We start from the raw sequence: 13,895 nt of genomic DNA, 5'->3' as shown, positions 1-13,895 counted from the left end.
TTCTAATTAGTGATGTAAAACACTACATATACAACTCTCCCTACACATGAAATTAAAAGCCCAAAAGGCCAAAACGTATTTCACCGTATTCATGTTTGTATATAATACTTCGTACTAGTATTCGTTGAATCTAAATATCACAAATCTAATGGTTTATTTCGTCCAAAACATTTTGAAGTACTTCGGATATATTAGAATTAAACTTTTTATAATAGCTCACAATCTATGAATTAGTTAAAAAAAAAAAAAAAAAAAATTAAAACCAAGCTTTTAGATACAAAGACCTTTGGATTTAGTCTATGTACTTGTTAAATTCTAATTCTAATTTTATTGAAAGAGATTATCAATTGACTTTATGACTTTATCAGAGTTGGGCATTGACCGGGTCAACACGAAAATGGCTCGACCATGCTCAAGCTCTGTATGACATTACCAAATCGGTCCAAACCCATCGCATCTCCAACGAGGGCAACGACTTTTGATAACAAAACATATGTCCAAGTCGTCCATACTTTGATCTGTCTACTACAGTGTACTAATTTTATACATCTTCCTCAGAAATCAGAAGACTCAGAATTCAGAAGTGCGAGTCCAAAATACAGATAGAGAAAGAAGAAAGAAGAGATGGAGAGTGAAGCAGCTCCTTACATAGGAATGTTAATGGCGGAATTTTGCCAAGTTGGACTCATGATTATCAGCAAACAAGCTATGAATACTGGTATGACTACTTTCGTCTTCGTCTCCTACTCCAATGCTATTGCGTCCCTCATCCTCCTTCCTTTCTCTCTCTTCCTTCACAGGTCTCCTTCCTTTTCTCTATCTTCCTTCCAAATTCATCAATTTTCTGCAATTTTTACCTGAAATTCACTCATTTTTTGTGTTTAATTGCAGATCAAATCTTCCCCCGCTCAGTTTCTCTCTCCTCGGATGGTTTTTTCTGCTAGCTCTTTCTGGGTTAGACTTGCTGTTATTCTGATACCCTTTTCAATTTTTATTTTTATTTTTTTTTTTTGACACAATACCCTTTTCAATTTTATGTTATGAATTGCGTTTATTTTTTTTAATACAAGTATATATTTTTATTGAATTGGGTTTTCTGGTACCTTTTTAAAATTAATGCAATGGGTTGTGTTAATCATCTTAAACTATAAGATAATTAAATTAGGTTTTCCTGGTACCCTTTTGAAATTTGTGTAATGGGTTGTGTAATAGCATAATTGAATTGGTTTTTCTGGTACCCTTTTGAATTTTGGGTGATGAGTTGTATTCTTCTTCTTAATTATAGTGTTACTGAATTTGGATTTTCTGTTACTCTTTTCAATTTTGTGCGATGGATTTTTGTTAATCTTCTCGAATTATAAAATAATTTAATTGGTTTTTCGAATACCCTTTTTGAATTTTGTGTAATTGACTTCATTTATAGATTTTATAGGGTTATTGTATTGTGTCTGGTACCCTTTTGGACTATGTGTAATGGGTTGATTCTTGATTGTTTGTGATTTAGGTGTTTGGCTCAGTTATTTGGGTATACTGGCATCAATTATAGCTCTCCTACTCTTGGGGCGGCCATGCTGAACCTTGTTCCCGGGCTTACATTTTTGCTTGCAATCATCTTTAGGTATGATTTTTTTTTTTTTTTCCTTTTTGTTTATTCATGTATTTGCGTATTATTTTCCTTTTAATTAATTTGTTAATAGTGAAATTCTAGTGTAATTAAATTTAGCATGGATTTGTCCTTTCAATTATGAAGATATTTGTAATTAAGCAATAGTCCTCTTGTGGTAAGCACGTCGGACTCTAAGTGCAATCCTGCGTAAGCATGTTGGTATTTTGCTAAATGTTGTAAGTTATGTTTGAAGTTTTATTTGGGGTAAATATGGAATAGAATTTAGCTGTGTAGATTGTAAAAATCGTCATAGTTTACATCTAGGCAGTGCTATTCTTTTTTCTTGGATAACTATATGTCTATATGCAATAATATTTGCAAAACTATCTCTTGCCTTTCGTATTCTGGAAATTTATATACCAATCCCATTTTGCCAAACATAAGCTAATTTTTCTTTAGTGATAACTTCAGAGTGCGATACGCATCATGGCCATCAACTACGGATGCTCATGTTGCATAGTGAACCATTACATGTGAGCATCATTAGTGAAAAAATGAGACCCTAAATTTATGAGGAGTTGCTTTCCAAAGTCAATGTCTTTATGTCAAACTGTAAAACACTGTTTTCCCCAAATTGAAAGTTCGTTTTGAAATTACTTATACTGTAGAATTTGGAATCCACATGTTTGTCAATTCTCATTTTTACTTACCAACAAAGACTTGAAATACACCTCAGCTGAAGCATATAGACTATAAAGTGGTGGCCTTTGTATGTTTCATAGGTACCTAATAATGTTACCTTCACTGCTATTAGTTAAGTATTCTTCGTGGAAAATTTTGGTTCTGTTATTGTTAAACATTTTAATGGGTTTCAAAGAAATTATGTATAAATGAGGTGAGTGTCACTTTGTGGCATTCATTACAGTTCTCAAGCCCAGATAAAAGAGGAGAGTTGCGGTAGGCCTGTGGCGGCCAGCATAAAACTTACACATCTTATTATTTTGCCATGCTCTCTCTCTCTCTTTTTTTTTTTTTTTTTTTTTTTTTTTTGCCCAGATGGTTCTTTATGACGATTCATGTTAGCCGACCCCAAATCATTTTGGGACTAAGGCTTGTTGTTGGTTTGTAAAAATACAATTTTTACTTGTAATTTCAGGATGGAAATGCTAAACACAAGAAATATAACTTGTCTAGCAAAATTGGTAGGAACCATAGTCTCGATTGCTGGAGCATTTGTTGTGACTCTTTATGAAGGTCCACCACTGCTGAAAAGGCTCGCAACTTTGCACACTCATCAACTTAGTCTTCGTGGAGATCAAATGAACTGGATTCTTGGTGGTTTCTTTCTTGCCATTGATTGTGTCATGGCGTCAAGCTGGGTCATCATACAAGTATGTTCTAGAACTCCTCCATAATGCCAAGTTGCCAACAATAGTAGGATGAGCTGATATCTTTTTTCTAATGTTTACTTCCAGGCAATAATTCTCAAAAAGTATCCAGCAGAACTCATTGTTGTGTTCTTTTATTGCTTCTTTGTTGCTATCCAATCTGGAATCGTGACACTTATTGTAGAAAGGGACCTAAGTGCTTGGAGTCTGAAGCCTACATTGAGGCTGCTTGCAATTCTTTACTCGGTATGCATATTTACTAGTCACTCTGCTCTTTTTGTTTAGGTATTGTCTTTTAACTCAATACCATCTTTGGCTTTGTGGGGTTGCTTTCTATCTTTTGTTATATTTGAGTCCCATGTTTGCTAGATTGACTAGGCAGTTCAGCTAATTATACAAAGTAAAGCATCTTTTTTAATGAAAATACAGAACCTCAAGGTCAGAGGAAATTCTTATATTGATTTAATATAACTGTTGTAAGCCTTAATAGGTTTCCTTGCTGAAATATCCGTTTGTGTAGGCAATATTTGGTTCTGCCCTCCAAGTTGGCCTTTGCTCATGGTGCCTGCGAAGGAAGGGGCCTGTTTTTGTTTGCATGTTTAAGCCTTTGGGAATTGCCATAGCTGCAATTGCAGGTGTTGTTTTCTTTGGGGATACATTATATCTTGGAAGGTATCTTTTTTTCTTACTAAGGAAGTCATTGCTACTGATGATAGTGTTATAATTTTGACAATTTTTTGGCTTTTATGCTAAAGGCATAGAAAAACACCCCCCCCCCCCCCCGGGGAACTATGAAGTGTGAATCGTAAAAGGTGAATTAGTGTGTACTTAGGTAGCGAGAATTGCCTACCAATACTAAATCTTGTACTTGAATTAGGTAACACCTGCATCGAGGTAATGACTTGGTTGGAATGGTGCTCCCTCTTATAAATATTCCTCTTTGATTAGACGCAAAAGACAATAATGCAAAAAATGATAAAACAAAAATTTTGTTGAACATAATATGGATGTTTGAGAGATTGTGTAGAGCAATTAATATTAGGAACTTTAGGTAGGACATCTTTTAAAAATAAAAATAAAAAGTTTGGAACTTTACGTTTGACAGGGGTTGTATTAAGGACTATCTTAATTGAGTAGATTTGCTGCAGGATCATGGAAATCGATAAAGCGGAATTTATACCTTGTCTAAGTTGTATCATTACCATGGAGAGATACTTGAATAATTTTCAGTCAGATGGAACAATTATATAACAATTAGAAAATTCAAACCAAGAATAAAAAGTACAAGTATATATTTTGCTAAGATGGATTAGTTATAAGGTATTTGTATGCTCTTATATGAGATAAAGACAATATTAGAAAGTTGCACATTCCATTCCAGTAATTTTGTTTCTCAATATGAAGGAGCAATCAGGCCCTGTCTAATGTCTATGCTCTTGAAAGTTTATAGCTATGACTATTTTTCTTGGAGATTAAAAATTTTGATGCCTGATTTTCTGCAGTTTGCTCGGGGTGATAATAATAGTTCTTGGCTTCTACTCTGTTATGTGGGGAAAGTCTAAAGAAGAGAAGAAAATTCATGCTGGTCACTTCAGTAGCTTAGGGTTTCCCACCCAAAAGATGCCACTGCTGGAAAATTATGCTGAAGAGACGGTGAATGCTGCTGCTTAAAAAAGGTAAATTTCCTCTTCAGCGAGTTTCTTATTGTTGCCTGGCCTTTGGTGGTTGGATTTTTCTCTTGTTGGAAATAAAAAAGTGAGCCTTCAAACTGAGTGGGAAGTGTGGTCTGTGTTGTTGCTTATAATCTTTAATTATCATGCGACACCTGTGTTTCTGCCATAGAAAAGTTGCGCTTCCACATTGAAGCCTCAAGTTGCAGCTATGTAAGGACTGAGAATAGATTGGGCAAGGTATTTGTTGATGAGGTGCATCAAGGTGTGAACTTGAAGGCCTATGTTCGCTTCTTTTATTCCATGCTAAAATCCTTTTTCTGTTTACTATGGACTCCACTGTACAGTGTATTTCTTGGTTAATACTTTAATTTTCTAGAATTGAGTGGTTGCTTTTATTTACCAAGGCAACCTGTTATTTCACAGAATCGTTAATTTTAACCAGTGTGCCTCACATTCACTCTTTGCATCTAGACTCAAGGACCCCTATTGCCTTGTTGTGCCATTTGTCTTTTCAAACACGGTATTTGCACCATGATCTTTGTAAAAGTTTAGGAGAATAGTGTTCTTACATAGACCACTGTACTAAACCTACTCTTTTCTATTCAGTCTTCACTTAAACTCACAAGTCATAACCACACCTTTACAAGGCCACACAGCATGCATAGATAGGCAAAGCAATTGGGACAGTCATAGCTGTGCTTATTAAATCACAAGGTGCTACTTCTAAGTCAACTTAATTATGCTGAAGAGTGGTTGTTTCTTTTTCATAATTGCCAGTAAGTCCCAGGTTCATTACAATGATATAGGCTACAGGCTAAATTTAATCTATTAGGTCCGCATGTTCTTTGGATCTCGGTGAGCTGTGTCAGTGTAACCCAACCTTAATTATAGCTAACTGGTGAAACTAGGTTAAGATAGTTTGCTGATCTGTTTGGATGGAGGTCAAAGTAAGTTTGGTTAATGACACTAATTAATAAAGTTTTGCCTTGGGTGCCTGTCAATTCTGTGGATAATGAAATTGTGGTGAAAATTTAAAGTTGTACCTAACCTAACCTAGTAGTCCTAGTTACACTTTGGAAAACAAGAAATACTTCCACTTGCTATCACTTCAATTCAAAGAAATTGTTGATGGATGATGTTAAAGTGATACTTTATTACTTTTGGGTGTACGCGGTCTGGCTGCATAATTATTTGTTCAAATGAGTTTGAAAAGGGCTGAAGTCTTTAGACTGAGAATTTCTAATATTATGATGAATATTATTGAGTGTTTCCTTTAATTTTGTTTTACACTTTGGGAAACTCAAGATAGCTCTTGTTATCTTAAATTATTGAATGAGGAAGATGGTACACGGAGGGCATTAGAATTTTTGCTGAAAATGTTGATGTTTTTCTTAGATTTCTTTGTACGTCCAATTGTATTCATTGTCTCAGTAATCATATTGGATCTCTTCTTGGCAAGAATTAAATAAGATTATTCTTGACAAGTGACAGTATAATACTGGTGAAGGGATTTATTTCCTCAAAAAAAAAAAAAAAAAAAAAAAAAAAAAAAAAAAAAAAAACTGGTGAAGGGATTTATATCTGGTCTCTCTATCGATTTCATCTGTGGGTTATATCTGGTATCTCTATCGATTTCATCTGTGGGTTTTTCAGATGTCAACTTACGTCTTGCACAAATAGCTACTGAAGCTTTCTCAGGATAGAGAAAGAGATGATAATAAAAGCAAAAAGGTAAGAAGAAATGTCTGCATTGAAGTGGAAATTTCTTCTTGAATAAGTCCAAGATGATAGTGCATTATCCTCAATTGCTAGATAAAATGAGACATTTGAATCCAAATGGCCTTTCGTACCTTTCCGCCTCTTGGACAATTTCCTATCCTTTAGAAATTCCAAACTATAAAATATTACTTTTCCTGTCTATTCCTTTGTCTGCAGTCTGTACGATATTAATTTAATTTGTTTGTAATATGTTTGCATACTTGTCATAGAAAAGTACTCCTCTATCTAGTAATAAAAGTCAAGTATACTAGTTGAGATTGTGCAGATAATATTCACGTTCTTAAAATAGAAATATACTTGTATATAATTTTGATTTTCAAACATGTATCCACTTATATGGAGCTGAGAGGATTGGAAGGGGATAACTATGTACAAGTATTATGAAAGGATTTTGTAGTGAATTTTGCGGCATTCTTGATTGTAAGAGGTTTGGATAATGTGTCAATTTAATTCGGAAAGATGGAAATCTTGGTTGATGTCGGGGTTTTGCAACTTTACAGAGATTGATTAACGTAAAAGCAGATCTAATAAATAAAACTTTGATGGTTTTAGTTTGTATGATCAGGTTGTCAAAAGCTGGAAGGAGTCCAAACTAGTGTATGTGATGGGCGTGAAGTGTTCATTTGCTGGTGCTGTATTCTATTCCATGGTAGGCACGAAAGTTCTCTATGCACTTGGCTTTAAAAGATCCCGTCAACAGGAGAAACGGGGATCTTCTGTCTGCCTGCAGAGCTGAGGAATCACTGCTTCTTTTTTTCTATGATCAGTGCCCGTAATTTGACCTATTGTATATGGATTAGTTGTCAACCTTTTTGCATTATCGCGTTGACGATGTAAGATCATTTGTAAATATATCTTTAAATACTGTCATTGGACATATGATTAAGTCTTGTATAAACATTATTTATTCTTCTATTTGTTGGATACATGGAATCAGTATTCTGAAAAGTGTTGGTGTCTGCTGCATGACATTACAGAAGCATTAAGTCAGTCATGGCATCCTTAATTTTGCTGCCTTAGATATAGGATTTTATATGTTATCATACACTTTAACGGTTTGTTATTCTTATTATATTTATTATTTATTATTATGTTTTGAAGCACACTATGCTGGACAAAGTCTCGACTTGAGATTACCTTGAAGACGCCTTTGTCACATCTCACAGGGGTATATATTTCCGTTACTATTTCAGTTGGCTAATTAGCTCACCTTGAAAAGGATTATTTTATTGTAAAAAACAGAAAGAAAGAAAGAAAGAAAGAAAGAACAAGAAGAAATGAAATAAAGGATCTCGAGATTAAGTTCAATAGAAACAGATTTTATTATAATCAAAATGATTTAAGTTTTCCAAATATAATTATATAAGGTGAAATGAACATGACATTAGTCCGTATTTATGACTCTCTCTATCCCTTTAACTAACCCTCGTTTTCATTTTTGAGCATCTTAATATATTACTTGATTCATTTCCTTTTTATAAACCTTATTCTCTACTACCTCCGCTTCATATTACTCACAACATTTGCCAAAAATGGATGTTTCACATTACTCACAACAAATTGATTTCTTTCCTTTTTAAGTAAGTTTTTATGTGCAAAATGACAAAATTACCCTTACTTTTTTTTTAAAATATCCTAATTAAATTACAAATCTGATCTCATTACATTAAACCCTAAAGTTAATTAATTTCACCCTTACCACCAAATTCATTCCCCTCCACCTACATTCAACATCTTCATTCATAAGTTTTCTCTCCCTTCCTTCATAATTCATCATCTACATTCAACTAGCACCTTCAATGGCAACCACCACCACCACCAGTACCATCGATCACCACCACCACCATCTTCAATGGCAACCACCACCACCACCACCTTCATTCTCCCCTCAATTCGACCGCAACCTTCTATGGCGACTGCCACCGTTGCCGGAAGTCGATGCCGTTGTCCCTTGCTTGTCGCCGCCTTTGTTTTCTCTCTCTTCCTTTGCTTGTTGTTTCCTCATTGCCGATGAAACCAAAATTTGAAAGTTTTATAGTCAAATTTAACCATCAAAACTCTAGATCTAGAGTTTTTATGGTTAAAGTTGACCAATTAAAGCTTTAATTGATGATAGAGAAGGGTTTGTGGGTTCGTGGTTGGGTTTGTGGGGGTTGCTGCGGCTGGGTGTGTGGGGGTTGCTGCGGCTAGGTTTGTGGGGGTTCATGGGTTCATTGTGGGGGTTGCTGCGGCGGGGTGGCACCAGTAGAAAAATGCTCATTTGCGTCGCCTTATTTGCGTCGCTCATAGAAATAATTGACGCAAATGGTGGTGGGCTCGATGTTTTGAGGTGCTGGGTGGTGGTGGGCTCGATGTTTTGAGGTGCTAGGTGGTGGTGCTGGTTGGTTATGGTGCTGTTGGGTGGTGGTGGTGATGGTTGGTGGTTTCGGTGGTGCTTAGTGGTGATACGGTGGTAGTGGTGGTGGTGGGTGGTTTCGGTGCTGCTAGGTGGTGCTCGTGGTGGTGGGTTATTTAGTTTAATTTTGGTAGAATTTGTTTTTTCTTTGTTTTGGGTTGGATTAATAATTAAGTATATGCCCTTATTTTTCCATAATCATACTTAAGATCTTTTTTCTAGGAGTCCGCAAAACACTAGTTTGTTGCGAGTAATCTGAAGCGGAGGTAGTAATTATTTTCTCTGGTTTGGTTCCACATTAGTGACCCAATTATTTATTTATCACTAACTTTTATATGTGGTTGGCCACACCGTGTGGACAACCACCACGGGGTTACTCGGTTGGTGTTATGAGGGTTACTTAGTTAGGGTTATAGAGGTTAATAAGTATTACAAGGCTTATTATGTCAGTTTTGTAGGGGTACTCAATAATTATCATAAGGAGTTCTTCTATCAGTATAATAGGGGTTACTCTATCAATGTTATAGGGGGTTAATCCGTTTTTTTATACGCTATTTATTTATTTATTTTATTTACTTTTCACATCGTCCCACTTAATTCTTTGTTTATTTATATAGTTATTATTCACTTGTATAAAAAAATGTGTAAATGGTCTTGAACATGTAAATATGGTGGAAGAAATTCTACATTTATACCTATATTTCTGAAATTTAATATAGTGTTACTCCCTCTGTGCTTAAATAAATGAGATGTTTTAACTTTCATGAGTTTTAGAAAGGCTAGTTGAATATATTAAAATAATAGGTGGTGGGGTATAAGTTTGAGGAAAGAGAAGAACAAAGTAAGGGGTTTTGTGGGGATCATTAGTAAGTAGAATAATATTAAAAAGTAGAGAGATTATTACTAGTATTTAAAAAAATAGAGATAAGTTACTAAAAAGAGGAAATGTTTCATTTATTTAAACACGGATGTGAAAAAAAATTAAAAATAAAAATAAAAATAAAAATAAAAAAAAGTTTCATTTATTTAAACGCGGAGAGAGTAGTTTATATTGATGTAACCTTGTACTGTATACCTCCATATATTGTAATGAATGTAATAACAGTACAAGTACAATGATTATAAATTTCTTTGTACACAAAGGTTAATATTGTCATGAAGTAATCGATCTTAAGACTTATTTCCACCTTAAGAATTTTTTTTCACGCAATAATATCCATACTACTATTATATTATATTAAAAGAAAACAATGTCGACTGAAAAATTTACAACTAAATAAATTATCAAATATAAACAATATTATTATTTATAATTTACAATCCGGAGTAAGTATATACTACGAGTACAAGAATAATTGAAATTGACATAATACAAAGAATAGAATCCAAAACACATTTGTAGGATGGCTTAAATTCAAACCTACTTTTCATTTGAAATTGAATCACAAATTTTTCTCCAACTTAAATCCTTACGTATAAAATAAAAAAACAACTATGCAAATCTATCATTTTTTGCATGTATGATCGACATGATATAGGCCGGTTTGGTTCTATGTGACTAATCTTCCATAATAACTACTTTGTGCGGTTTACGTTCATTCATATTCTCCTCCTCATGATGTTATTTTGGTTATTTTACTACCATAAATGTCATATCCTATTCTCACAAAGAAGAAATTGAGCTCTCACTGCCTAGCTAGACCTTAACTTTATAAGTTTGAACTTTGTATCATTTCATCTTTTGAATCATAAACCTAGGTATCACTCCTTTTTCAATCCATACATTTTGTAGGTAGGTTGGATTCCTTATGATTCGATTATATATGTTCGACGATCACATCTCTATATCATACTTCGTACTATTGCTTATGATAGATGATAATTTCGTATAAAACGTCGGTTAGTAGGGTTTTGATTGTCGAGGTTCATTCATTCATCCACAAGCTAGCAATCTTATCTTCGCCTATACACCCTAAAACTTCATTTATAGAAAAGTTTCTTATAAATCTAGCGTGATACATTGGTTATTCATTAGAAATTATGCATGCATGCATGCATACACATCTATATTGTTAGTTTTGCATGTAAATTTAACTAAGAGCCTAAGAGGTTAATTGGTTTTTTGTTTAAAAAAAAATAAATCATATTTTGACTTATTTTAGGCAAAATAAGCTCAAATAATTTAAAACAAGTTTAGAAAAATAAATTTAGACAAAATAAGTTTTTATTTTTATTTTTTTTATTATTACAAACAATTTCATGAATAATTGCTTACCACATTAAATGCTACTCTATATATGTGTATGCATCACCACACAGTCTACATCATCCTTCGAGAATACAATTCTGAGCTTTGTTAATGGTGATGGATATCAGTTAGTATAATAATAGTCCTCCAAAAAAGTAAATATTAAAAATGTAATTGTAGAATAGAATATAAATAGCGCCAAATATAGAGGAGAACATAGCAAGTAACCATTAGGTCAGGCAAACATTTTAAACGACCCCAAGAGGTTAAGACAGTTATTAAGAGTCATATTATCTAAAATAAATAAACAAAGAGCCAATATTAGTTAACTTATATTTAAATTGGCGGTGATTATTCAAGTATAACCATATCAATTAATTAATAAAAATTCAATGAAGCTTTCCTCATCCGTAAATATGAAATTGCTGACATTGTCTATAGTTCAACTTTAAGAAATTAAAATGAAGACCAAACATTTTAATTTCCAAGTTGTGAATCATTTCATTTTTGAACCATTCATTAATCTTTTTCTAAGAAATATATAGGCCGGTTATTTAGGTCCATTAGTAGTTTGGAACTAATATTCGACGTACGTACTTCTCCCATTTAACATGCGTGGCATGCACATCTATACAATTTTTTCATTTACGGCCACAAATCTACAATCTAAGCTAGTTGTGATGTCTAGGGTATGTCTGCCATTATGAATAATGAGATTGAATTTCATCTACTATAATGCTACTTATAGCAACTTTAATTTATACATACTAAATAAGCTAAGGAAACCACGGTGGAAGGCTGATATCGATGGTGGTGGTGATGGTGGTGGGAGGCACTGACGATGTGCACGTAAAAATATTACGGTTAGGGTTTTAGAAGAACAAGTAATATATGGCCGCTCTTGTTATCATGTAAATAATAATCGAAGGCTCTTCCTAAACTAGGGAGCGGAGCCCTGACTTTTAAAGATGTCAAAACCTGACTCGATCGATCCGATCTAACCTGATAAAAAATCCGATTCAGATTTCGACTAGTATGAACACAATAATTTAAAATAACTCAACTTTAATTTAGACATGATCCAACCCGACCTGACGCGACGGAATTGACACTTCTATTGAGACTAATTAAATATAAACTAAAAAAAACACTAATCGTTATACAATTATTAACGTTATACCATTAGTATATATTGCACTATTGCTACGAGTAGTTTATACGTAATGTGTTTCAAAGTAAATTTTAAGTACTTAAGTCCCTAATTTCCTGCATGCATGCATGCTTTACTCCATTCTTAAAAGTTACGAGTACGTAGCAATTTTATCTTTGATCACTTTAAATCCCACTATCCCAGGATATATTCTCAACCAGTTTCAAATTTGACACAATATTACTTCGATCATATAGTACGTCAGTACTATCTTAAAATGGAAGACATGCGTTAAATTAATATAAAGAATTAAAGACCGACTCTTTGAATGTCAACCCCTATGAGAGTCATGGCATGCATGCCTCAAAAAAAAAAAATGGCATGGCAATAAGATACATATAATGGCCTACAATGCGATTAAATGAACCTACGATTCACCGATTTTACTAATTAATACGCCTTTCATCTCATAATAGAGTACCTATATTCATTTTTATGGCCAAATTGTAAAAACGTAGAATTCTCATCAATATATACAAAAAAAACATAGTCATGTGAGATATTGTTAGATTTGTTTTAATATGCAGTTTTATAATATCAACTTTTTATAATTTTTATTAATATTATATAATTGAAGATATTGATTGTCCAAGGTACATCTTGAAAACTATATAAAAATAATATACACATACTATATTATGAGGCCAAAGGAGTAGAAAAATTAAAGTATATGACTAACTATAGCTTGCATAGCAGGGTACACCACACCAACTATAATGGTAAGTGCGCCCAATTTACATAAATTTTGTTGGATGTAGCCATACTTGCTCAGCTTTATATTTTTTTGGCTAGGCTAGGGTCGGAGATTATGAAATGGAAATATAATAATTTTGTGAAGGTGGCTAATCAAACAAGTGAAATCTAGTTAATTTTCATTTATTAGGCACATTCAGATTAAGTGGGTGCCTCTCTATACACTCTAACCTAAAGCAAGTATTGCCCTAATTATAAACTCACTTTAGTTGATGTTATACCACACATTCAAGCATTAGCGTGTTACATATATACGCCAATTGTTTCGAACTTTTAATGGGTTTGCTAGCTAGTTGATCGAAAAATACAATGTGATGTCATTTTAATTTTCAAAAAAAAATATAAGAAACCATTAGTATAATCATTAAGTTTAATATGGCCATTACAACTGCCCCAAGAGGTCAAGACTATTAAGACTTAAGAGTCACATATATTTCTCCGCATCAAATTATATACAAGTATAAGATTGAAATACAACTAAACTTTGCTTATTAGATGGACGGTGTAACTTTAATAATAATATAAATAAATAAGAATATTACATTTTACAAATATGCTTCCCTCATTCACAAAATCTGAAACAGCTGACATTACCCATAGTTCAATTACATGAAATTTTAAAAATTGAAATTAATTAAAATATATAACATTTTTAATTATTACATCCAAAAAATATTCTTCCTTGTTAATATTATTCAAGAATATCGTCAACATACAAGACTATACTTAACCCCACGTTTAGGGACAAAAATGCTATTCATTTTTGCTTAATTAGATGACATAATCCTACTAGATTAGTGGCTTAAACACACTATTTCCTTAATTGCACCTTTAGAAGTTGCC

At 33.3% G+C, this 13,895-nt stretch overlaps 1 protein-coding gene across 3 annotated transcripts; it reads left to right on the top strand.

Moving 5' to 3' along the window:
• Positions 1-533: 533 nt before the first annotated feature.
• On the top strand, positions 534-7,359 carry LOC110708201 (WAT1-related protein At3g28050-like). Of its 3 annotated transcripts, none has more exons than XM_021886293.1 (8): positions 534-800; positions 892-954; positions 1,505-1,618; positions 2,763-2,997; positions 3,082-3,240; positions 3,515-3,666; positions 4,497-4,670; positions 6,999-7,359. In XM_021886293.1, the coding sequence occupies exons 1-7, from the start codon at positions 625-627 to the stop codon at positions 4,663-4,665; spliced, it is 1,068 nt and encodes a 355-aa protein (XP_021741985.1). In that variant the 5' UTR covers positions 534-624; the 3' UTR covers positions 4,666-4,670; positions 6,999-7,359. The 3 variants fall into 3 exon arrangements, with proteins under 3 accessions (XP_021741985.1, XP_021741990.1, XP_021741983.1); XM_021886298.1 differs by lacking the exon at positions 6,999-7,359 and adding an exon at positions 6,321-6,989; XM_021886291.1 differs by having other exon boundaries at positions 536-800; positions 7,012-7,359.
• Positions 7,360-13,895: the final 6,536 nt, after the last annotated feature.

The sequence above is a fragment of the Chenopodium quinoa genome, unplaced genomic scaffold (genome assembly GCF_001683475.1).
Source record: "Chenopodium quinoa cultivar QQ74 unplaced genomic scaffold, ASM168347v1, whole genome shotgun sequence".
Lineage (NCBI taxonomy): Eukaryota > Viridiplantae > Streptophyta > Magnoliopsida > Caryophyllales > Amaranthaceae > Chenopodium > Chenopodium quinoa.
This window is presented reverse-complemented; position numbering and strand designations above follow the sequence as displayed.